Below are 23,662 nucleotides of genomic sequence, written 5' to 3'. Positions count from 1 at the left end.
TTCTCTTACACAGTCTGTTTCATATAATATCTTTAGACAGCTAAGAAATTTAAATGTTAATATAGTCTATTTCTAGTCAAGGCGCTGCTTGAAAATCTAGTTGTAAAATGTGTCCTAGAGAACTGAGACATCCTGGGTGTCTGCTCTGTGACAGGCATTGTGCTCACAGAGGCTCACCAAGGTCAAGTTCCAAGGTCATATGCTAGTGAAGAAGAAACCCAAGGGCTCTACCTTCAGTCCAGGGCTACCTTGATGGTCCTGCCTGCCCCACTTCTGGTTTCTCCATGAGAACAAGCACTATTCTTCCTCAGTCCCAACATCCTACAGGACCAGCTTTCCCCGTCTCTACTGATAAGAGGCCTGAAAGCCTGGATCTACAGGGGCATCATCAAAACCCTAGAATGTTCCTTAGGTTCAGGATATTCTGTTACATGTGCCTATCTAGACTAAGAATGTGCCAGCCGTCCTGGGAGGTTGTATAGTGGGTAAAACACTAGACTTACAAGCAGAGGGTTTTGAGTCTTGACACCTGGTGCTGCATATATATGCCAGAGTGGTACTCTGGCCTCCTCTCTCTGCTTCGGTCTCTCTTCTTGTCTGTGTGTGTGTGTGTGTGTGTGTGTGTGTGTGTGTGTGTGTGTGTGTGTGTGTGTGTGTGTGTCCCTATCTCTCTCTCCCTCTCCCTCTTAAAAATAAATAAATAAGTAAATCTTTTTAAAATTAGTCTAAAAACAGAATGACCCAGGCCACACTGCTGATGAAAAAATTATTATGAAAATCCTTCCTAGTCTTTAATGTTTTTAAAACATGAGTTATTTCCTAATGTCCCTGATGACAGATCAAACACATTCCACTTTTTGTTGCGCTCACAGCAAGAGCCAGCATAAACACTATCCTCTCCAGTGTGTATCAGAATGAAGAACAGCATGTACAGCAGAAGGCCCACACCTTCCTCAGGCTCCCAGTTCAAGGCCTACAGACTGCTCTGAGAAATGCCAGAAACACCTTTTCGGGTCTTGCCTTTCAGGCACTTCAGCTTGCTAGTCCTGGGAAGGACTGCTCTGTGCCTGCCCATCAGGGATCCTCTTAAAAGTTAGGTAGCCTGCCAGGCATGTTTGGGCACAACAGCCCTTTCTGCTCCTATTTCTCAGGAACATACACTCTGTTCTCATTTTGACAGCAAAATCACTTGGAAACACCAGACCTATCTGCAAGGAAATGCAGGGAGAAAGAAAAATTCATCATCTTTTAAGCACAGTGTAGCTCACACTTTTCTATGTTATTTCATTGCATTCCCCTAATAACCTGATGTTGTGTGTTTTATTTCTTTCTTGCTTTTTGATAAGCAAACTGATGCCCAGGGGAGTAAGTGGCTTGTTCATCTGATGAAGTTGGCCCCTCCCACAGTCCAGCAATGTCCAGCAACCTCAGAAGACAGTAATCAGGCCAGCAATCTCTAACACACTTGGCATTTCAATCACGTGATTTCCTAAAGTTACAGCACTTCTAATGGATGAGCTCAGACATCTTTTTCAAATGCTCGATTTGCCTGTACCACAGAGACTCTGCTCTACAGTCTGCAAATCGTGAAGACAGATGACCATACAGAAGGGACCCATAGACTGTGCACAGAGAGAAACACCAGGAGAGGATGAGCACCAGATGCAGTGGAGCCTGGCAGACTCTTTCAACATGGGAAGGGTCCCAGGGAGTTTCAGGACAGCTTTCCTAAACCTGAACTTGAATTAAGTCCAAAAGAAGAGCATGCACTCAACAGAGGAAAAGTTTTGAGAAAAGAAGACGAATTTCAGGTCAGACAGTGTGAGTGGAGGTCCCAGGCGAGGGCAGTGCTTGTCATACATCTATGAAGCAGACACAGCCAAAGAGCATAAGAAGCAGTGGAAAGCTTCTAAGTACAAGTAATCTTCACTGAATGGCCATGTCCTTTCCTGAAACCTCAGTGACAGATGAATTGGTCAATAAATGAGGAGCCACTCCTTATCAGGATTTCAGGCATAACTCATTGTACTGTGGTAAACGGCTTGTCAACCATCTCTAGATAGTTTGATGTCACTTTTGCATCATTTATAAGATTTAAAATATATTTTAAATGGTTTTTGGGAGTGTGTTGTATACTCTACCATAATAAAAACTGAGGAAATAAACTGTACTTTGGGCTGCACTATAAAGAGCAAATATATAACTGAGAAGTAAGTGTACACCAGCCAGCCTCAGGAATGAGGCTGAAATAGAGAGGCAATGTGAGAGGAGATGCTTGAAGCTGAGCCACCACCATTCTCCATAACCAGAGTTACTGTACATCCCACCATATCCATTCATCAGTCACGAGAGAGTAGGTCACTAAGTGAGGACTAGCGAGACAAGAGTGGCAAGGTCAGGTCTGCTGGGTTCTGGCACAGAGGACACAGCACAGCTTTGGGGCCAGACAGACATGGAGTTGGATCTGGCTCTGCCATCTGATGGCACACTGACTACAGCAGCCTGGGTTTTCCATATATATATATATATATATGGAAATATATATATACTCTTTTTCATGATTTAATCTTGACTTAGAAAATTGTAAGACAACAGGGGTATAATTCCATACCGTTACCACCACCAGAGCTCTTCATCCCCATTCCCTCCACTGGAAACTGCAGTAGTTCTCCCAAGGCCACAGACATAAGCTATTATTTCTATAACTGTATTATTTATATATATTTGACTATTTTTCTCCTATGGCCCAGCATTCTCATACTTTCTAAGTCATAGCTATGCCTGTTACTACTTCCAGGTGTTTTTCTTTTCTCCTCTTTTCTCTCTGGGTCCTGATGGAGTTGGAGTTCAGAGCCCTCTGGTCATCTTCCCCTTATCACTTCTCCCCATCTGGGAGTATGGACCAAAATTCCTTATGGGGTGCAGAAGGTGGGAGTTCTGGCTTCTGTAATTGTTTCTCCACTGGACATCTATATATATTTACCTAACTCCACAGGACTGCTGTCAAGATTGAATGAGATCACAACCCAGATATAACACAAAGTTGATCAAAAATGAAAACCTCGGAGTTGGGCAGTAGCGCAGGCAGGCTAAGTGCACATGGCGCGAAGCGCAAGGACCGGCGTAAGGATCCCGGTTCGAGCCCCTGGCTACACACCTGCAAGGGAGTCATTTCACAGGTGGTGAAGCAGGTCTGCAAGTGTTTATCTTTCTCTCCCCCTCTCTGTCTTCCCCTCCTCTCTTCATTTCTCTCTGTCCTGTCCAACAACAACGACATCAATAACAACAACAACTATAACAATAAAACAACAAGGGCAGCAAAAGAGAAAATAAATAAATAAATAAATAAATAAATAAATAAATAAATATAAAAAATGAAAACCTCTATAAAGGTCCCTGTTCAAGTGATATGAAAACAATCTGGAGTGTCACCAGTCTTACCTGACAATGGGCAATTTGGTGAAGGGCACGGGAGGCAGCGTGAGGCCATCCGGGAGAGTAATTACTTCCATCGTCCCAGGACATTTGGAGGTGTAGCTCTCCAGGCTTTGAGTCACATCTTTCTTCTCTGAAGAAAAAAGTAAAGATAAAATAAAAGTGCTGCAAACAAAAGTGGAGAGGGAGGTGGCTTTAGGGGCTGGTCGGTTGGTTGGTTGGTTGGTTGGTTGGTTGGTTGGTTGGTTGGTTGGTTGGTTGACTGGCTGATTGGCTGATTGGCTGGTTGGCTGGTGTTTAGCAAAAAGACCTCAACCCATCCCTGATGGTCCAATCTCCTAATAGAAATAAAGAAGCAGCAGGCACAAGAGACAGAGAGAAAACAGAAGCTTTATATATTTAAATAATCACTAGCAATTACTCCACTGAAAACCCTATGGAGAAAAAGATTATTAAGTCACTGTCCTCTTAAGAGTTTCCATTTTCCAACGGAGTCAGTTCTCCACCAAATTCTAAGAAAGTCAGTCGGCAAGGCAGGCAGGACTAGAGAATCAGTACATTTTATTACTTGGCAAATATTTTGTGGCAAACACTGGGTACCAAGCAAAATGCCAGGTCCTGACCCTGAGTTCATAGTCAATTTGTACAACAGATATTTAAGGAAATTACAAGTCAACTTTTCAGAGGAAAAAAAATGAAGCTTTGTCAGATAGCAGAGTGTTTTTCTTCACCCACCCCATGGCATACTCTGGGAGGTAGGAGAACAGGACACGGGTCATGTGAGTCATATAAGTGCTATCTGTTTACTGTCTACGGCATCATCTAGGTACAAGCTCACGGACTGCAACTCCAAAGTGCTCTGGAGCTCAAGAGCATTTTCACTAAAACTCATCCTAACGCGAGACAGCAGGAAAAGTTAAAAAAGACAGCAGGCATCATCACAAGCATTTTATAAGAGAGAAAGAAAACAGAGACTCAATGAACTGAACAGCTTCTCAAAATCCTGCAGTTGACCCTCCACCCGCTGGGGGGAATTAAGAAAAGTAAGGAACGGAGGAAGGTGTGGGTAAAGGAGTGGAGTTCATCTGGTACCTGCTTCACTAGCAGATAGGGAGGAGAATGGAAGACAACAGTGATGACTGATTTGGGGTGGGCCTGGTACATGAAGATAGACAAGATGGCTGCCGTGAGGAAGCCATTCTTCCATTCTGAGTGTCGTTTCTTGTTGACTACCTTTCTTTCCAAGGGTAAAATGAGAGGATGTGTTATAAAGCAGACCAGCAGAAATGAGCACTGATGTGGCTGGGGAAATAGCTCAACTGGTAGAACCTTGGACCTGCAGGAGGCTGCCACTTTGGTCTCTGACATAGCACATACCAGCATAGCACTTTGGCTTCTCCCTCTTTCTCTGCTTTGTGTGAAACTCTGTCTTTCATATGTAATATAAATCTTTTAAAAAAGAAATAGTACTGAGGGCAGAAACAGGGTAACAAGCATCTTCATCACATAGTCACTAAAGACATTAGAGAAGGTAACAGAGAGCAGGGACATGGGTGCAAAGTGAGACCAAGGTCAGTGTCAGTATGGGTGGCCACCAACGGCAGCTAAGAAATACCTTAGAGAGAGAGGCCTGTGGCTCCTGTATCCAGAGAAACCACCTGCATAGAAACCTCCTGTCTGTGCCACATCCTTTCAGGAGTAGGAAGGCAGAAAAGGAACCAGAATTAATTTTGAATGCAAAACATTCAAAGCCTATCGCATGTACAAAGTTCTTTAGATAATCAATCCTGTGTAGGAGGTTTCTTCCACTAGAAGGACTCCTTCCTGGTAATGGCATGTGGGTGACCTGGTCTGCCAATGCAAGGCAGAGCACACAGGGTATTGGTGTCTTAGGAAGGTGAATCACACCATGCTCTCAGTTAAGCCCTGCTAAAGTGAAGATGGGCTATAATCTCTCTGTGATGCTTAATGCTTCTTTCAAGGTTACCGCGGAAGGGAAAGGAGCCAGAGTCTATTATGTGGCTTTGCTATGAGTGGCATTTCAACAGACAAGGATACATAATGAGGACAACCAGGGAGATGCTGTGCACCTGAAACCTATTAAATACTATGAACCAACACTACTTCAGTCAAAATAAGTAAAGGACCTGGAATTCACTCACTGACTTCAGCATACACTATACCAGGCACGAGGACCCAGGTTCGAGCCCCTGACAGCACATGACCATGAGCAGTGGAGTGGTGCTGCGGTATCCTTCCTTCTCTTTCACTCTCTCCCCTCTCTGTTTCTTTCTGTATGAAGTTAAAAGGCAGGATACGTAAGTAAATAAATAAATGAACCTGAGTTCAAACCTACAGCCCCCACCTGCAGGGAGGAAGCTTCATCAGTGGTGGAACAGTACTGCAGATGTCTCTCCCTTTCTGTCGCCCTGCCCGCTCCTTTTCTCTGTCTCTATAAAAGAAAATCATGGCCACCGGGAGCAGTAACATCATTGTGTAGGCATTAAGCCCCAGCTGCAACCCTGCTGGCAATAAAAACTTTTAAATAGTACTAAATAAAAATTAAAAAATAAGGTCCACCAGGAGAATGGAATCCTACAGGCACAAGACCCTAGCGGGTTGGGGGAACAGAAATAAATACACAAATTAAAATTAATGTAAAGCAAAATAACAGTCTACCAAAAAGCTGAAAAATGCAAAGGAAGGTACATGAACAGAATTCCTAAAAGAGGTAAGCCCTTCCGGGGAGAGGGGAGAGGAGAGACTCCCTTTCCTCATTCCTCAAAGCAGCAGAAGAACAGGGTTATTACTGTGACAACGGGGAAAGGAAAGAGAAAAGAGAAAAACTTTCACAACTGCACATGGGTGGCGGCGGTGAAATCAAGCCAAAGGAGGCCAGTCACCCAGCAAGTGGGAGGGACGGTGCACTGCAGGTGAGAGAACACAGAGCTGAATGAGTCACCTCCCTCCAGCACTCAGGACCTTCATCAGGTGGAGGCAGCCGCACACGAAGTCTGGGAAGGGCAGGTGAGCTGAGGGCGTCCTTGGCTGAGCAGGAATGGTCTCCCCTTCCTCTAAAGTCAAAGCCACCAAGATCAGGAGCAGAGCAAAACTCAGGGTGATCCTCAAGGAGGGCAAGGCAGCTGTCTCTAGCAGCAGGGGCAGGGCGGGGCCAGGGATCTTAACATTTCAGAAAGCCTAGAATGAGGTTTGAGATCAAAGAGAATTCCCCCATAAATGCAAACTGGTATGGTCTCTTTGGGAAACATTATGGAGAGTTCTCAAACAAAAATGGAGATACCTTGTGCTCCAGCAGTATTATTCTTAGGCATTTACTCAAAGGATATGAAAATACTAATCCAAAGAGACATAAGTACCGCCACGTTCACACCTGTACTATATGCAGCAACTAAAATATGCAAGCAACCTAAATGCCCATCATAGATGACTAGATGGGGAAGTTATAGGACACGTGCTCCGTGAAATAAAAACTCCTCTGCAATTTGAATGGTTGATATAATGTCTTTGGGGGCAAAATGAATAGAGCTGTGGTGATTATGTTTAGTGAAATAAATAAGAAGTCAAAGACAACTACTAGATGGTTTCATTCATATGGGGAATACAGAGAACTGAAATAGGGGGCTGAGTAGCAGCACAGCGGGTTAAGCACACATAGCTCAAGGCACAAGAACCAATGCACATGACTCAAAGCGCAAGGACTGATGTAAGGATCCCGGTTCGAGCCCCCAGCTCCCCACCTGCAGGGTGGTCTCTTCACAAATGGCGAAGCAGGTCTGCAGGTGTCTTTCTCTCCCCCTCTCTATCTTCCCCTCCTCTCTCGATTTCTCTCTGTCCTATCCAACAACAATGACGATAAACAACAAGGGCAACAAAAAGGAAAAAATAGCCTCCAGGAGCAGTGGATTCATAGTGCAGGCACCAAGCCCCAGCAATAACCCTGGAGGAGGAGGAGGAGGAGGAGGAGGAGGAGGAGGAGGAGGAGGAGGAAGAGGAAGAAGGAGGAGGAGAAGAAGAAGGAGGAGAAGGAGAAGGGGAAGGGGGTGGGGAAGGGGATGGGGAAGGGGAAAGGGATGGGGAAGGGGATAGGGAAAGGGATGGGATGGGAAAGGGGAAGGGGATGGGATGGGGAAGGGGAAGGGGATGGGGATGGGGAAGGGGATGGGGATGGGGATGGGGAAGGGGAAGGGGATGGGAAGGGGAAGGGGATGGGGAAGGGGAAGGGGATGGGGAAGGGGAAGGGGATGGGGAAGGGGAAGGGGATGGGGAAGGGGAAGGGGATGGGGAAGGGGATGGGGAAGGGGATAGGGAAGGGGATGGGGAAGGGGATGGGGAAGGGGATGGGGAAGGGGATAGGGGAGGGGAAGGGGATGGGGATGGGGAAGGGGAAGGGGAGGGGAAGGGGATGGGGATAGGGGAGGGGAAGGGGATGGGGATAGGGAAGGGGAAGGGGATGGGGAAGGGGATAGGGAAGGAGATGGGGAAGGGGAAGGGGATGGGGAAGGGAAAGGGAAAGGGGAAGATGAAGAAGGAAAAAAAGAGAGAGCTGAAATACATGAACTTGCAGGGGGACATGTATCCAACCTATCTCTAAGGCTTTGAGGGGATGGGGACAACTCACAGAACTTTTATGGTGGGTTGTATATCTCTATTAAATCACTAATAATATACACAAAAATAATAATATGCACAAAAAAAAAAGAGAATTCCCTTGAGCCCACAAACCCAAGATCAGGATGAAGCAGCAAGGGGAGGGCCTGTGACAGGAAAGCTAGCAGCTGGATGTAAGCAGAGGAGTCTCTCTAGCCCTGCAGCCCTGAGCCTTCTCCCAATACCAGAAGCACAGGTAACAACTTTAAATAAGCTAAGCCAATGCCTACATTTTTCAAGCTGACTACTGGTGAGACTAGCAAAGGCCTGATGCTGAGATTTGACAGAAGGAATAGATGATTTTTTCCCCCTAAGGTTAAATGCTATTTATTTTACTCTCCAATGTTCTTCCCTACACTGACTATAGTGGGGGTGTAATATAATAATAATTCAAGGAAGACTGTGTTAAAAGATAGGTACTGTAATCTCTAGAGTCAGCATTTAACTAGAGATCTGTAGAGGAAGTCATTAAAATCAATAAAGATTTAGCTTTTTAAAAAAAATCAGTGAAGAAGATAAAACAGAATACAAGAAATATTTTCTTCTTGCAAATAAGGGCAGAACAAAAGAACAAAACTGAAACGACAAATATCAAGATGGTGGACATAAGTTCATCCATGCAAGACTGGGCAGAAAGCAAAACCACTCATTTTACACCCTGGGGAGACAGCCTTTCAGTATCAAGACACGGGGATAAAGTAAAAAGATGAGGGGAAGGTATACTATACTACACAAGCACAACAAATAAACACAATAAATCTGGTGTGGCATTATTAATATCAGACAAAGATTTCAGTGTAAGCAGGATAAATAGGTGCATTTCACAGTAGCGCAAAGAGCCAATTCATCAGAAAGATACAGCAGCATGAAATGTGTATGTGCTGGATGACTGAGCTTCAAGATACGAGAAGTAAAGCTTAATGGAACTAAAGGGATAAAAATATTCACAACTTTCCTACAGTCAGATACTTGAAAACCCCTTTGTTAAAATAATTAAAAGAAGTAGACAATCAGTAAGGATACAGAAGATTTAACAAATTATCAAACAAAGTCTCCTAAGTGACATTTATACAACACTGTGGTCATCAACTGCAAAACACAAATACTTCTCAACTGCTCATGACCAATTAATTCATCAGGACAGAACGCTCTCTGAGCAAGAGGAAACAAGTCTCAAGAAATCTAAACAGACTGACAAACCACCAGAGTGATTTCGCACACTATTCAAACAGAAAGCAAGAACGACAGTACATCTACGAAGGTTCTAAGTACCTGAAAAATTAAGCAATGCACACATAGGTCCAAAAAAGATTTCAAAGGGAAAAAACTTAAACAGGTATAAATAAATGGCAATAAATACACAACTGTGAGATGAGCCTGAAACAGTTTTTAACGGGACAGTTACAATGTTACATGCTGAAGATCCAAAATAAACTAAGTTTCCATTGTAAAAGCTAGGAAAAAATAAATCAGAGTTAACCTCTAGTAACTGGAAAGGAAATAATCAGTAAAAGAGAAAACAGACAGTCATTGAAAAAAAAAAAAAACCAACCAAGTCAAAAGTTGGTTCTGAAAAAGAACCCCTAAGCAAAACTGATAAAAAAAAAAATAATAATAAAAATAAAAATAAATCACTGATATCGGGAATAAAAAGAGGGGATACATTAAGCCAATAATAAGAGGATCTTATAAATTACCATTTGACACTTGAGATGAAAGAGACAAATTCCTTTTGGGGGTGGGAAGGTGGCATAATATAAAGTGGCGAGAAAAAATGACTAGCTTACTATCCTTGTATTGATGAAATAAATTGAAACAGCAATAAAACATCTCCCTTAAAACACTCCTATCCCAGATGGTTTCGCTGGTAAATTCTATTAAACATTTAGGAATAAATAATATCAGTTAAGCCAACAAGATAGGTCATTCGGATAGTGTGCCTACTTTGTCACATACAGGCCCCAGATTCAGCCTGGCTCCCACCCACCACAGTGTCTGTCCCTCTCTCCCTCTGTCCCTGTTTCTCTACCTCTCTATGTATGAAAAAGTCAATCCAGAGCAGTAACGCCCTGGTAATGACCAAAAAAAAAAAAAAAGAAAAGAAAAGAAAGAAAGACAGAAAGAAACAAGCAAAGAATAGCAGTCTTATATAAAGTCAGCAAACAAAAAAGAGTTTACTTTTCAATCTGTCATGAAGCAAGCATAATCTTGATACTAAAACATCACAAATAATTTTAAAAGTTTTAAAATCACACAGCCAAAGTAGTGTGGGATTCTCAGTAGTCTTACAGCACACGAGCGCAAAACATAGAAGTTTGGACCCCACTCAGGAGAAGGGAGCCCAAAAAATATCTCAGGTTATCAAGTGCCACACAACATATGCCGTCAAGAGCCTCAAGCTAGTTTGGTGCCTTAACAGATGGATACAATTTACCCTCCTGCTAGCTGTCAGAAGAGAATAAAAATCCTTTAAAGAAGGTATTGTCAAAAAGAGCCTTGGCAGCTTCCCAAGTAACATCCAACAATGAATTTTACAATGACCAGGCATATTAACTAATAGGACCTATTAAAAACACATAAATAAAAGCAGGTCCAGAAGTGACCCAAGGTTTGGTGTCATCAAACACAAACTTCAAAAAAATAACTAATATTGCTTTTTAACAACAATAACAAGATAAAGTACATTTACAAAAGGGAAACAAATAGGAATTCTAAAAAGAAAAGACAAGACAATGCAAATAGAGAAATCAATATCTGGACCTAGCAGCAGACAAGCAAATGGAAATATTACCATGTTTACTTCTTCTCAGCTTGTTATAATGACAAGTTAAATAGGAACACCTAGCTGGTATACATTATCTTATGGTTTCTGTCAGTGTTTCCTATTTATAAATAAATTTTTTAAAAAGTGGTTATGGTAGTGTTCAGTTGGTGCACATCTTTAACCTGCATTGATTCAAATATTTGATGTGCATCGTAACAATAAAAATGAATAGCACAAAAAAAAAAAAAACCCTGCTGTTTTCTGGTCCAAACCAGAATACAATTTCAAATGTCCTAAAACATGGAGATATCACACATGTAGTATAATGAGTCCAAATTAAATAAACGTATCAGAAAGTTGCAACAGTCAATCCTTTGCCCTCTATGGAAACTCAAAAGTGTTTTAAACTGGACAAAAGAATAATCCTTGGTGATTCTCTAAAGTAAGTAACTATCTCCTTGGTTATTTTCTATATCCCTAATGTAGAGAACAATTGCTTCCTAAATTATTTCAATTGCTTTTAAAAAACTAACAACATGGGGGTTCCCGGAAGATGGCGGACTGAGAAGCTGCTAGTGGCTTGAGCTCTGACCACATCTCCTGGAAACAGTAGGATTTTCTGCCTTTAGTAGGCCAGTCAATAAGGGGTCCTAGCGGTGACACCACGGAGGTGACTATAACTTAATTTGGGTTAAGAATTAGAGTAGGAAAAAAGGGGGAAAAATTTTTTTCCTTTTAATTTTTAAGCATACCTCCTCCCCTTTGCCCCCCCCCCCATAACCAGTCCCTGGGGACCAGCTCCTAGCAGGCTCCCCTGCTAGGAGCCTCTTTCTTTACCAAATTCCTGTCCCACCAGGGAGTATCATTCATTCTAAGTCTATACCCTTCTGAAACCTCTGGCCTTTTTTCTTCTAAGTAGCCAAGCCCCCACACACACCTCACCCCGCATAGCTAATTAAATAAAGATAAATAAATTTTTTTAAAAAAACCTTTCCTTTCACTGCTCTTTTATGACTGTTCTTTTTCTTATCTTTTTCTTTTTTCTCTCTTTTTTTTTCTTTTCCTCATTCTTGTCATCCTTTCTTCCTTAATCCTACAGCTTCCAAAGCCACAGCCCCTAGAACCCACACCACCAAACAGTGTGCTTTTTTGAATTCACTGATACACATCTGGGAATTATTTGGGGAAGAATTCTGACTCAGTGTGGACTCCACTGTGAGTGTCTCTGCTCAACTTCCCTTCCTCCTTTAGCCACCCCTAGAATATACAGTGGACAGTAGATTTGCATAACTGTCTATTTCAGCTATCCTTGTCTAGTCCTGAGGGTTTTTTTTTCTCATTCTTAACAATCAGCTGCCTCTGATCACAAGGTTTGAGGTAATCTGGGACAGGGTTTTTATTTTATTTTATTTTACTTTTTACCCTGCTCTATTTTACTATTAATATTATATAAAGGCATATATCTTCCCCCCCTTTAGGTTGATCAGAATTAACTCTTAGCATATATTTCAGTGCTAGGGTAGTGGGCATCTTATCTATTGTGGGAGGAACTTGTCTCCTTAATTCTACCTCCTCTATAGACTCCCTCCCCCTCCTAGCTAATCAAAAAAATTAAATTAAAATAAAATAAATTAAAAATAAAGTAACAAAAAAAACCTTTCCTTTCACTGCTCTTTAATTACAGCTCTTTTTCTTATCTTTTCCCTTTTCTCTCTCTTGTCCCTTCTTTCTTTTTCTTTTTTTTTTTTTTATCTTGTCATACACTTCTTCCTTCCTTCTTCTTTGCCTTTCTGAATTTGTGAATTATTTTGGGGAAGAAATCTGACTCAGAGTGGACTCTCTATGTGTGTATCTCTGCTCTAGTTCCCTTTCCCCTCTTGTTACCCCTAGACTATACAGTGGATAGTAGATTTACATAACTGTCTATTCTTGTTATCCCTTCTTTCTTTTCTCTTTCTTATTCACTGGGATTTGGTTACTATTTTTTCACAGACTGGAAAAATTTGTTTGGCTAACTGGTAATGATTAAACTGCTTCAATACTTGCTTCAGTTGCTACTGTAATTCCTGAGGTTGGTGAGTGCAATTATCATAAAGGTATTTAGTACAGTGTTGCTTGTACTCAAGACACAACAACTGAGGAACAACAGAGCATATAAAAAAAAAATAAAGAAACACATAAATCAAAAAAAAATGGGTAGATCAAAAACAAATAAAACTGCTACTCCAATGAATGAAGACAAGAGCCCAGAAGAAACTACAAATCAGCCAGAAGTAACCATAGATAAAAAAATTATGCAAGCAATAATAAACTTATTAATCACAGAAATGAAAACAACACTGGAGGAAAGGAATGGCAGTATTAGGGAAACAACAGTTGAAACCCCCAAGGAAAATACTGATTATCTTGAGGCAATTAGAGAACTGAAAGCTGAAATAGCTGTAATGAAGAAAGAAACTGAGGCAAGGGAAAGCAGACTAACAGAAGCAGAAAACAGAATTAGTCAGACAGAGGATGAGCTAGAGAAAACGAAGAAAGAGGTGAAAGAGCTTAAACAGAGATTGAGACACACTGAAAACAACAACAGAGACATATGGGATGATCTCAAAAGAAGTGACATTCATATAATTGGCCTGCCAGAGGAAGAAAGAGAGGAAGGGGAAGCAAACATCCTAGAAGAAATAATAGAAGAAAACTTCCCAGACCTGAATAACAGAAAGGACATCAAGATTCAAGAGGCCCAGAGAGTACCAAACAGAATCAACCCAGACCTGAAGACACCAAGACACATCATAGTCACAATGAGAAGAAGTAAGGATAAAGAAGGATCCTAAAGGCTGCAAGAGAGAAGCAAAAAGTCACATACAAGGGAAAACCCATAAGATTGTCTGCAGACTTCTCCACTCAAACTCTAAAAGCCAGAAGGGAGTGGCAAGATATCTATCGAGCCCTGAATGAAAAAGGGTTTCAACCAAGGATAATATATCCTGCTAGACTTTCATTCAAACTAGATGGAGGGATTAAAACCTTCTTAGACAAACAATATTTAAAGGAGGCAACCATCACCAAGCCGGCCCTAAAAGAGGTTCTAAAAGACCTCTTATAAACAAGAACATCACTATAATACTTGCAATATATCAGAGCAAACAATTTTTTTTTAACAATGGCACTACAATACATTAAATCCATAATATCAATAAACGTCAACGGCTTAAACTCACCCATCAAAAGGCACAGGTTGGGGGGATGGATCAGAAAACATAACCCAACCATATGCTGCTTGCAAGATTCCCATCTGTCACAATAAGATAAACACAGACTTTAAGTGAAAGGATGGAAAACTATCATACAGGCTAACGGACCACAAAAAAGGGCAGGAACAGCCATTCTCATCTCAGACACGATAGATTTTAAATTAAATAAATTAATAAAAGATAGGCAAGGACATTACATAATGATTAGTAGTGTTTATGTACACTCCTAGCAAAATGTAGACATATAAATCACTAGTTAATTAATTTGAGAGGGGGAAAATCAATTGTATGTCTCAAAGTTTTTCAAAACACAAACTGAATCTTTTTAATATATAGGTTGTGTATTTGATATGCGGACTCTCTCAAAAGCCTAGACCAAGTAGATCAGAAGCATCCAATAGCACAGCTATATACAAGATACTGGGTACTATACAGTGTTGTTAAAATTCGGAGGCTCTAGCTGGCCTCCAACAGTATAGCAAACCATAACAAAAGGACTTTTCAAAGTTAACCCAATTAACAAATAATGTGATGATAACATTAACTATCGATTGTCTTTTTGAACCCTAAGACAGCAGGAACCTCACATCTCCACTATAGAGCTCCTACTTCCCCCAGTCCTGGAACGATGGATAGGGCCCACTTTCCCGTATGCCTCTCCCAATCCATATCAAATAATATTGCATCCGCCAATCACAACCTAACCAACGCAACGACTGCCACCTCAGCATGCTTCACTTCAGACTGTATCCAGAGACTTCACATGTGGAATGACAACCCTTCAGCTTCATTACTCGGGTGAGATTTTCCTTTTATAGTATACTCTAATTTCATCTCAGGTAGTTCACTTTCTAACAAAGTCCCAAAACCTAGATATACACCAGTTTCTGTGAGAGAGAGCATATCTTCACACGTATCTATAAACTACTGCAAAATATATACCTGAAAGCAGGATTACACTAGAGTTTGCAGTGAGTACCTCCCTAACACTTCCTCTCCACTAATCCAAGCTTTGGGTCCATGATTGTTCAACAATTTGTTTGGCTTCGTATGTTAACTCTCTTTTCAGTCACCAGGTTCCAGATGCCATCAGGATGCTGGCCAGGCTTCCCTGGATTGAAGACCCCACCAATGTGTCCTCGAGCTCAGCTTCCCCAGAAACACACCCTACTAGGGGAAGAGAGAGGCAGACTGGGAGTATGGACCGACCAGTCAACGCCCATGTTCAGCGGGGAAGCAATTACAGAAGCCAGACCTTCCACCTTCTGCAACCCACAATGACCCTGGGTCCATGCTCCCAGAGGGATGGAGAATGGGAAAGCTATCAGGGGAGGGGGATATGGAGATTGGGTGGTGGGAATTGTGTGGAGTTGTACCCCTCCTACCCTATGGTTTTGTTAATTACTCCTTTCTTAAATAAAAATAAAATAAAATAAAAACTAACAACATGAATATAAACTGTATACCAGTGTCAGCACTGTTCACCTGAAATTAAGTTCACTGGGTTAATTTGAAATAATAGAGTAGCTAAGGTAAATTTAAATCCTATGTTGGAAAAAAAATAATAACTGTAGAAACATTTGGAAACCCTTTGCTCTTGTGGTATGAAGTCAATTCGATGTACCTAGACCTTCCTACTTCAAAATTAAGGCCTTGCAGACAGAATGTATACCAGCGAGCTGTTCCAAACAGCCAAGTCATTTAATGTTTTACATTTTAAACAGTGTTAACCAGGGCTAAAAATGTCTACATTACAGATGATAGAAACAAAACTGGAACTGACTTCAACAACAGATAGATTCCAGGGTTCTTTGAATTGTCAGCACAGAGTTTGATCAGGCTTCAGGCCTGGCTTGGTTCAGCAGCACAGGGATGGCAAGGACCAGCCTCCTACTTTCTTCTCAGCTCTCCAGTTACTGGTGCCAGCTTTCCCACAGGCACACTCAGCTGCCAAGATCACACACTCGCTCATTCACTTGCTAGTGTGCGCGCGCGCGTGTGTGTGTGTGTGTGTGTGTGTGTGTGTGTGTGTGTGTGTGTGATGGCTCTGAGAAACTTTTTCAGAAAAGCAAGAAACCTGTTTTATCCAAAGCACCAGAAAGTCTAACCCACCACTTCCCTAGCCAGACTCAATGGCCACACTTCACACCACAAACTATTTCAATTCCTGTAACCAGAGAACAAAACTCCACTGGTTAGGTTAGTTCTGGATTCAGAGTCCCCTAACACCCGAAGTTATTAGGAAGGACGCACTAATACCTGAGTATAAACTGTATAGCAGATACACTTCTAACAAGCGGGGGATTAATGCAGGAAGGCATCTAAGGACCACAACAGTCATGTCCAAGAGACCCTCACAACACTACCTGTGGTGCTCAGCTCTGCCATCTCTAGATTTGGTGATTCAGAGACAAGCTGTAGGACATACAGGAGGCCTGTCTATAATCAGCCAGTCAAGGATCATGCCATCCCTGAGATGAGGTGACCATTCTGGCCACCACCACTCTCAACACTCTGACAATCATGGCAAACAAGTCCTAATAGTCTCAGTAACCCAATTTCTCTTATGTTCTCTTTTGATCTCTCTCTCTCTCTCTCTCTCATACACACACACACACACACACACACACACACACACACACACATACACACACACACAAAGACACTGATAGTGGTGCAAAAGGCAGCCATATGAACTTTATGTGCTGCTGGTGGAAAGATGCAACCATGCAGCCTCTGTGAAAAACAGCCAGGTGGCTCCTCAAAAGATAAAGCAGAGTTATCATATGATCCAGCTCTTGCACTTCTGTGTGGGATATGTGTGCAGAAGAAGTAAAAGCAAGAATTCAACCAGGTATCTGGACATCCAGGTTCATAACAGCATAGTCACAAAAGTCAAAAAGTAGAAACAAGAGTCTATCAAGAGATGTATATAAGAAAAATATAATAGTATAAAATAACATTAATTATAATTATATTGTGACTATAATGATTTTAATTATCTAAGTGTATAATAATTATAATGTAATATTACATAATAGTAATGTTGAGTCTTAGAAAGGAAAGAAGTTCTGATGCCTGCTACAAAGTAGATGAGCCTTCAGAGCACTATGCTGTGTGAAATAAGTCAGCCTAAAAAAGTTTGTTAGTCTGTTTGTTTTCTGACTAGGAGTGTGAATCATCTATGTCCAGCAGAGAAGCAATTTCAGAAGCCAGAACTCCTTCCTTCTGTACCCCAAAAAGAATGTTGATCCATACTTCCAGAGGAGGAAATAATAGGGGAAGATAACTAGAGGGCTCTGAGCCCCACTTCTACTGGGACCTGGAACTTTTGTGACAAAGAACCTTTGTTTTTGTACCATTACAGATATTCTGGGGGAATATCTGAGGAAGTCAGGCACTGTTCTGCTTATCTAAGAGGGAAGAGGAAAAAGGAAGAACAATAGTGGGATGACTCCACTCATTAGTGAAAAAAATACAGAAAATTAAAATACATGAATTTGAAAAAAGAAATATATAGAGAGTCAACCCATAAGTATGGTGGTTACCATGGGGGATGAGGGACATAGAACTTTGGTGGTGTGGAATTATATCCCTATTATCTTATAACCTTGTAAGTTGCTATTAAATCACTAATAAAAAATACTTTCTGATATAGCAAGTTAACAGAATGGTTAAGCTCATGGAGAATAGGGGTTACCAGGTGTTAGTGGGATGTGAGAATTATCATTTAATAGGTTCAGAACTTCTGTCTGGGATGACAAAATTCCTAGAAGGGGAGAATGTTGAAGACTGCATAGCAGTGTGACACTGAGCTGTATACTTAAAATGGGAGGCAGGCAGTGGCGCAGCTGGTGGAGTACACATGTGCAAAGATCCAGGCACAAGCCCCATCTGCAGGGAGGGGAGAAACTTCACAAGCAATGCTGCAGGGATCTCTCTTTGCCTCTCCCTTTATTTCTCCTATTCGCTCTTTCTCTCTCTCCTGTTTTTCTCAGACTCTATGAAAGGAAGAAGGACAGGAGGGAGGAATTGTCACTAGAAACTATAGAGTCATGCACTGAGCCCAGAGATAACCTTAATGACAAGATAAAAGTTAAAATGGGAAATTTTTTAAGATCTTTTTATTATTATATTTATTTATTTTCCCTTTTGTCGCCCTTGTTGTTTTTATTGTTGCTGTTGTTATTGAGGTTGTCGTTGTTGGATAGGACAGAGAGAAATGGAGAGAGGAGGGGACGACAGAGAAGGGGAGAGAAAGACAGACACCTGCAGACCTGCTTCACCGCTTGTGAAGCGACTCCCCTGCAGGTGGGGAGCCACGTGCGCTTAACCGTTGCACTACCACCCGACTCCCAAAATGGGAAATCTTATGTGATATAAATCTCATATCTCTCTGTCTCTCTCTGTCTCTCTCTCTCTCTCACACACACACACACACCAATGAATAGGTGACAATAACTACAGTGTATTCCAGGTGTGTAGCATAAGGTCCGGAAGACACAGAGATGTCTAGGCACATGTAAATATGCCACAAATGAGTTCATCTACTGGCTACTTATAAGTTATGGGAAAATATTCAATGAAGAAGTAAACATGGCCTGGCATGAGAAAAAAGGTGTGGGGTGAAGTGAGACAGTCCAGAAAGAAATACAGGATAAACAATCAGGGTCCTTATCTTAGCAAGAGAGTCTGATCTAAAGACTATGGTTTGGGCTGTCCAGTTTAAAGTATATAGGGACCACTCTGAGAGATGGAGCAACCCAAAAAAATGCAGAACAGCAATTAGCAACATACTGAGAACAAGGCAGAATGACGGACACCATGAAAACTGGCAAAGGTAGCATTTCCCAAAGTGTGCAGGTAGATAAAAAAAAAAAAATTAGAATCCCCAGGACAATATTCTGAAAAACAGAGGGAAGGGAAGCAAGAAAAGGAAAAAACATGTAAATAAGTTTGAGAAGAAATAACCTTACATGTTCCAGATGAGAACATGTCATTGGTTCAAAAAGACAGAAAAAGCCTCCTCCCCAGCCCTGGTCTGATATCTTTTTTTTTTTTCACTTGTGTTTAATAGTAGTCTACAAGACTGCAAGATTATAGGGCACAGCTCCACACCACACCCACCACACCCACAACTAAAGTTGTGTGTCTCCACCCTCCCAACTCCCAGAGATAACCACCATAGTTCTCACCAGTCTTAGAAACAATTTGCTTGCTTCTGTGTTTTTTTTCAAGTTCATCTGTATCAGATTCCACACACATATGAGTGAAACCATCTATTAGTTAGTTGTCTTTCATCTCTTTAGAAATTCCCCTAAGCATAATCACCTTCAGTTCCATCCATTTTGTCCCAAAAGATACAATATCACCTTTTTTGATTGCAGATTAGTATTCCATAACTTCTTTAGCCAGTCATCTGTTGGTGGGCATTTAGGCTGCTTTCACTCTTTGGCTACTGTGAATAATGCAGCCATGAACACATACAGGTGCATATGTCCCTTCGAATTAGTGTTTTGAGCGTCCTTTGGATAGATGCTTAAGAGTGGTATCTGATATCTCTTTTCTAAAGCCACAGTGCTAGTGAGCAAATATAATATAAAGACAGACTTCTCAAGTCTAGTGATCTAGTCTTCCTTGGTTATGACTGTGTCTATAAAAAACCACTTTATTAAGGAAATGGTAATTTAGAGGGTTGTTGTCACAGCTCCCCACATTACGATGGGGCACCGGGTCCCCAGTCCCCTCTGGACCTCTGCCCTTCACAATCGCTAATTTGAGTCTTTAGATTTGCTACAATAGACCACAGTCCATTAGTTTTCCTGTGTGTTATCTCTTGTTTTATTTATTTGATTTCACCTATGAGTGAGGTGATCTGGTATTCATTCTCCTCCTGGCTTATTTCACTCAGCATGATTCTCTCCATGTTATAGCAAAAGAAAAACAATTCATCATTTCTTACAGGTGAGTAGAATTCCATTGTGTGTATATACCACAACAAACGTAGCCATTCCTCTGATGTGGGGCGCTTGGACTGTCTCCAAATTTTGGCTACTGTGAACATAGGCATGACTAAACGTGAATGCAGGCAAGGAATGGGAATATGAAGCTTGGGAAAGACATCTGACTTTCCTGGGGTCATTCTGATAAGTGACTGATTTTTTTTTCTTCCTTTTAATTAAGGTAATGTTGGCTTACAAGACTATATGTTTCAGGTGAAAACCCTTTCACTTTTTTTTTTTTTACCTCCAGGGTTAGCGCTGGGGCTCAGTGCCTGCACTACAAATCCACTGCTCCTAGAGGCCATTTTTCCCATTTTTGTTGCCCTTGTTGTTGCCCTTGTTGCCATTGTTGTTGTTGGATAGGACAGAGAGAAATTGAGAGAGGAGGGAAAGAGAGAGGAGGGAAAGAAAGATAGACACCTGCAGACCTGCTTCACCACTTGTGAAGCGACCCCCCCACACAGGTGGGTGACCAGAGGCTCAAACCGGGATCCTTGCGCCGGTCCTTGCGCTTCGAACTATGTGCACTTAATCCGGTGCACTATTGCCCGGCCCACCACCTTTCTTAATTTGTATAAGTGGCTAAATTCTTTTTTCAAAATTCAGACGTTTTGCTGTCTCCACATTGTTCACACACTAGCTACACCACCCTGTGAAGCTACAGAAGAAAGCAGGGATCTTGAAACAGTCAACCCAGCATGGCAAACAAGTCAGACATCTTAGTAGCAAAAAGAAAAAGAAACTGACTCAGCTTCTCTTCACTCTGCACAGACATTCGGGCAACACAGTGATGCATCCAAAAGACTGAAAGAGTCACGTGCCAACAACTATAAAAATTAATGATCTACCCAAGCAGGAGCTAATGAATAAGACCTGTCATGTAACGAGAAGACAAACCTTTCCTTAATAAAAGACTGATGGACTCAAGACTTGCGACAAGCCCCATTAGCCACCTCCCCCTCAGTGCTACTTTGCATCTGCTTCTTCCTTAACTCGTACAGTGCAGGCTGGAGTCCCTCGGCAGCAATCACTCACGTACAACCAGAGATTAAATGCTGTTCCTTGTTCTCTTCAAGTATACAAACATTCTCCCAAAATGAAAGGTAATTATGCTAAGCCATCAACTTATTATACAGTCATCTATTTAAAGCACTACTTTAGAAATGTTTTAATATCTTAAAAGATCTCAATGTAACAACCCAGGGGTGGAAATTACCTTAAGCATAAAAACAGTAAATAATTAGAGAGAGTTTGCACATCCAATTATGAGGTAATGGTTAGATAAGTCATGGCATAGAAACATAATGAAAATGTGTGCAATCATTTAAAATGACGTTTATAAAGAGTCTACAATATGAAAAATGCCTGTTAAGTTACATGGGAGGTCAGAAAACAAAACTACATGTATAAAACAAATTCAATTTAAAAATAAATTCAACTGATTTTCACATTTGATGTCCCAGAGGACCCAGGTTCAATCCTCAAAACCACCATAAGTCAGAGCTGAGCAATACTCTGGCCTCTCTCTTCCTCTCCTTACGCTCATCTTTCTATGTAACTCTCACATTAAAATAAAATATTTGAAAAAAATTCTATTTTAAAAGAATAGAATACAATATAAAAAATACAATAAATGTTAATAGTGTGTGCCCATATATAATGACATGTATTTTCCCTTTCTTTCTAGGTTGTCCAAGATGTCTAAAGAAAGCAGATGTCTTTTGTATAATAAAAATTATTTCAAAAATATTTTTAAACGATTTTCAGTTTTAGGGGAGACAGCATGGTGGTTATGCAACAGACTTTCATGCCTGAGGCTCAGAGGCCTCAGGTTCAATCCCTAGCACCACCAGAAACCAGAGCTGAACAGTGCTCTGGAAAAAAGAAAAAAAAAAAAAAATATATATATATATATATATCATGGCTTGTTTATAGATATTGCATCTGCTAGACATGGACCTTCCATATAACCCAGTAATTCCTCTTCTAGGGATATACCACAAGGATTCCATAATGCCCAATCAAAAAGATATGTGTATATCCTATGCTCATAGCAGCACAATTCATAATAGCTAAAACCTGGAAGCAACCCAGGTGCCCAACAACAGATGAGTGGCTGAGAAAGCTGTGGTATATATACACAATGGAATACTATGCAGCAATCAAGAACAATGATCCCACCTTCTCTGACCCATCTTGGATAGAGCTAGAAGGAATTATGTTAAGTGAGCTAAGTCAGAAAGATAAAGATGAGTATGGGATGATCCCACTCATCAAACAGAAGTTGAAAAAGAAGAACAGAAAGGGAAACTAAAAGCAGGATCTGATTAACTTGAGAGTAGGTCACCAAAGTAACAACCCTGTGGTGAGGGGGAGGGTAGACATTCGGCTTCCCTGGGGCGGTGGGGGGGCGTGGGTGAGTGGGAAGGGACACAGTCTTTTGATGGTGGGAATGGTGTTTATGTATACTCCTATTAAAGTGTAGTCATATAAATCACTATTTAATTAATATGGGGAAAAATTGATTGTATGTCTTGAACTTTTTAAAACACAGACTGAGACTTTTTAATCCATAGGCTGAGTCTTTTATATGTGGACTGTCTCAAAAGCCTAGACCAAGTAGAACAGAAGCAACTGGCACAGCTATATACAAGATTCTGGGTATTATACAGCAAACCCTAACAAAGGGACTTTTCAACCCAATTACCAAATATCAAAATTAGTTAACCCAATTACCAAATAATGTGATGATAACAATAACTATGCATTGTCTTCTTGGACCCTAGACAATGCAGCAGGAACAGGTAAGACCTTTCCTTTCATAGTATTCTCTAATCCCATTCCAGGTGGTTCACTTCCTAACAAAGTCCCAAAACCTAGATACACAACCAGTTTCTGTGAGAGAGAGCACATGTTCACACGTATCCATAAACTACTGCAAAATATATACCTGAAAGTAGAAGTACACAAGAGTCTGCATTGAGTACCCCCCAACACTTCATCTGCACTACTCCAGCCTTTAGGTCCATAATTGGTCAACAATTTGTTTGGCTTTGAATGTTAAACTCTCTTTTCAGCCACCAGGTTCCAGATGCCAGCAGGATGCGACCAGACTTCCCTGGACTGAAGACCCCACCAATGTGTCCTGGAGCTCCGCTTCCCCAGAGACCCACCTTACTAGAGAAAGAGAGAGGCAGGCTAGAAGTATGGATCGACCAGTCAACGCCCATGTTCAGCGAGGAAGCAATTACAGAAGCCAGACCTTCTACCTTCTGCAACCCACAACGACCCTGGGTCCATACTCCCAGAGGGATAGAGAATGGAAGGGCTATCAGGGGAGGTGATGGGATATGGAGATCAGGTGGTGGGAATTGTGTGGAGTTGTACCCCTCCTATCCTATGGTTTTGTTAATGTCTCCTTTCTTAAATAAATTACTAAATAAATAAATAAAAGATATTGTATTTGCAGCTAAAGATATTGTTTATGCAGCTCCCTCTTCCAGACAGAGGGCAATTTTTTTTATTCCACTTTCACAACA

General features: G+C 41.3%; 1 protein-coding gene across 5 annotated transcripts in view; it reads right to left on the bottom strand.

Annotated features, from left to right (window-relative positions):
• Positions 1–23,662, bottom strand: part of TRAPPC9 (trafficking protein particle complex subunit 9) — a 633,394-nt gene that overhangs the window by 479,789 nt on the left and 129,943 nt on the right. For all 5 annotated transcript variants that reach the window (XM_060195954.1, XM_060195953.1, XM_060195955.1 and 2 more), the window contains one exon: positions 3,442–3,568. In XM_060195954.1, the coding sequence (XP_060051937.1) occupies positions 3,442–3,568 (127 nt within the window). The remainder of the gene's footprint in view (positions 1–3,441; positions 3,569–23,662) is intronic.

This window comes from Erinaceus europaeus, chromosome 8 (genome assembly GCF_950295315.1).
Source record: "Erinaceus europaeus chromosome 8, mEriEur2.1, whole genome shotgun sequence".
Taxonomy (NCBI): domain Eukaryota; kingdom Metazoa; phylum Chordata; class Mammalia; order Eulipotyphla; family Erinaceidae; genus Erinaceus; species Erinaceus europaeus.
Note: the sequence above shows the minus strand (reverse complement) of the source record. Positions and strands in the feature narration are given on the sequence as shown.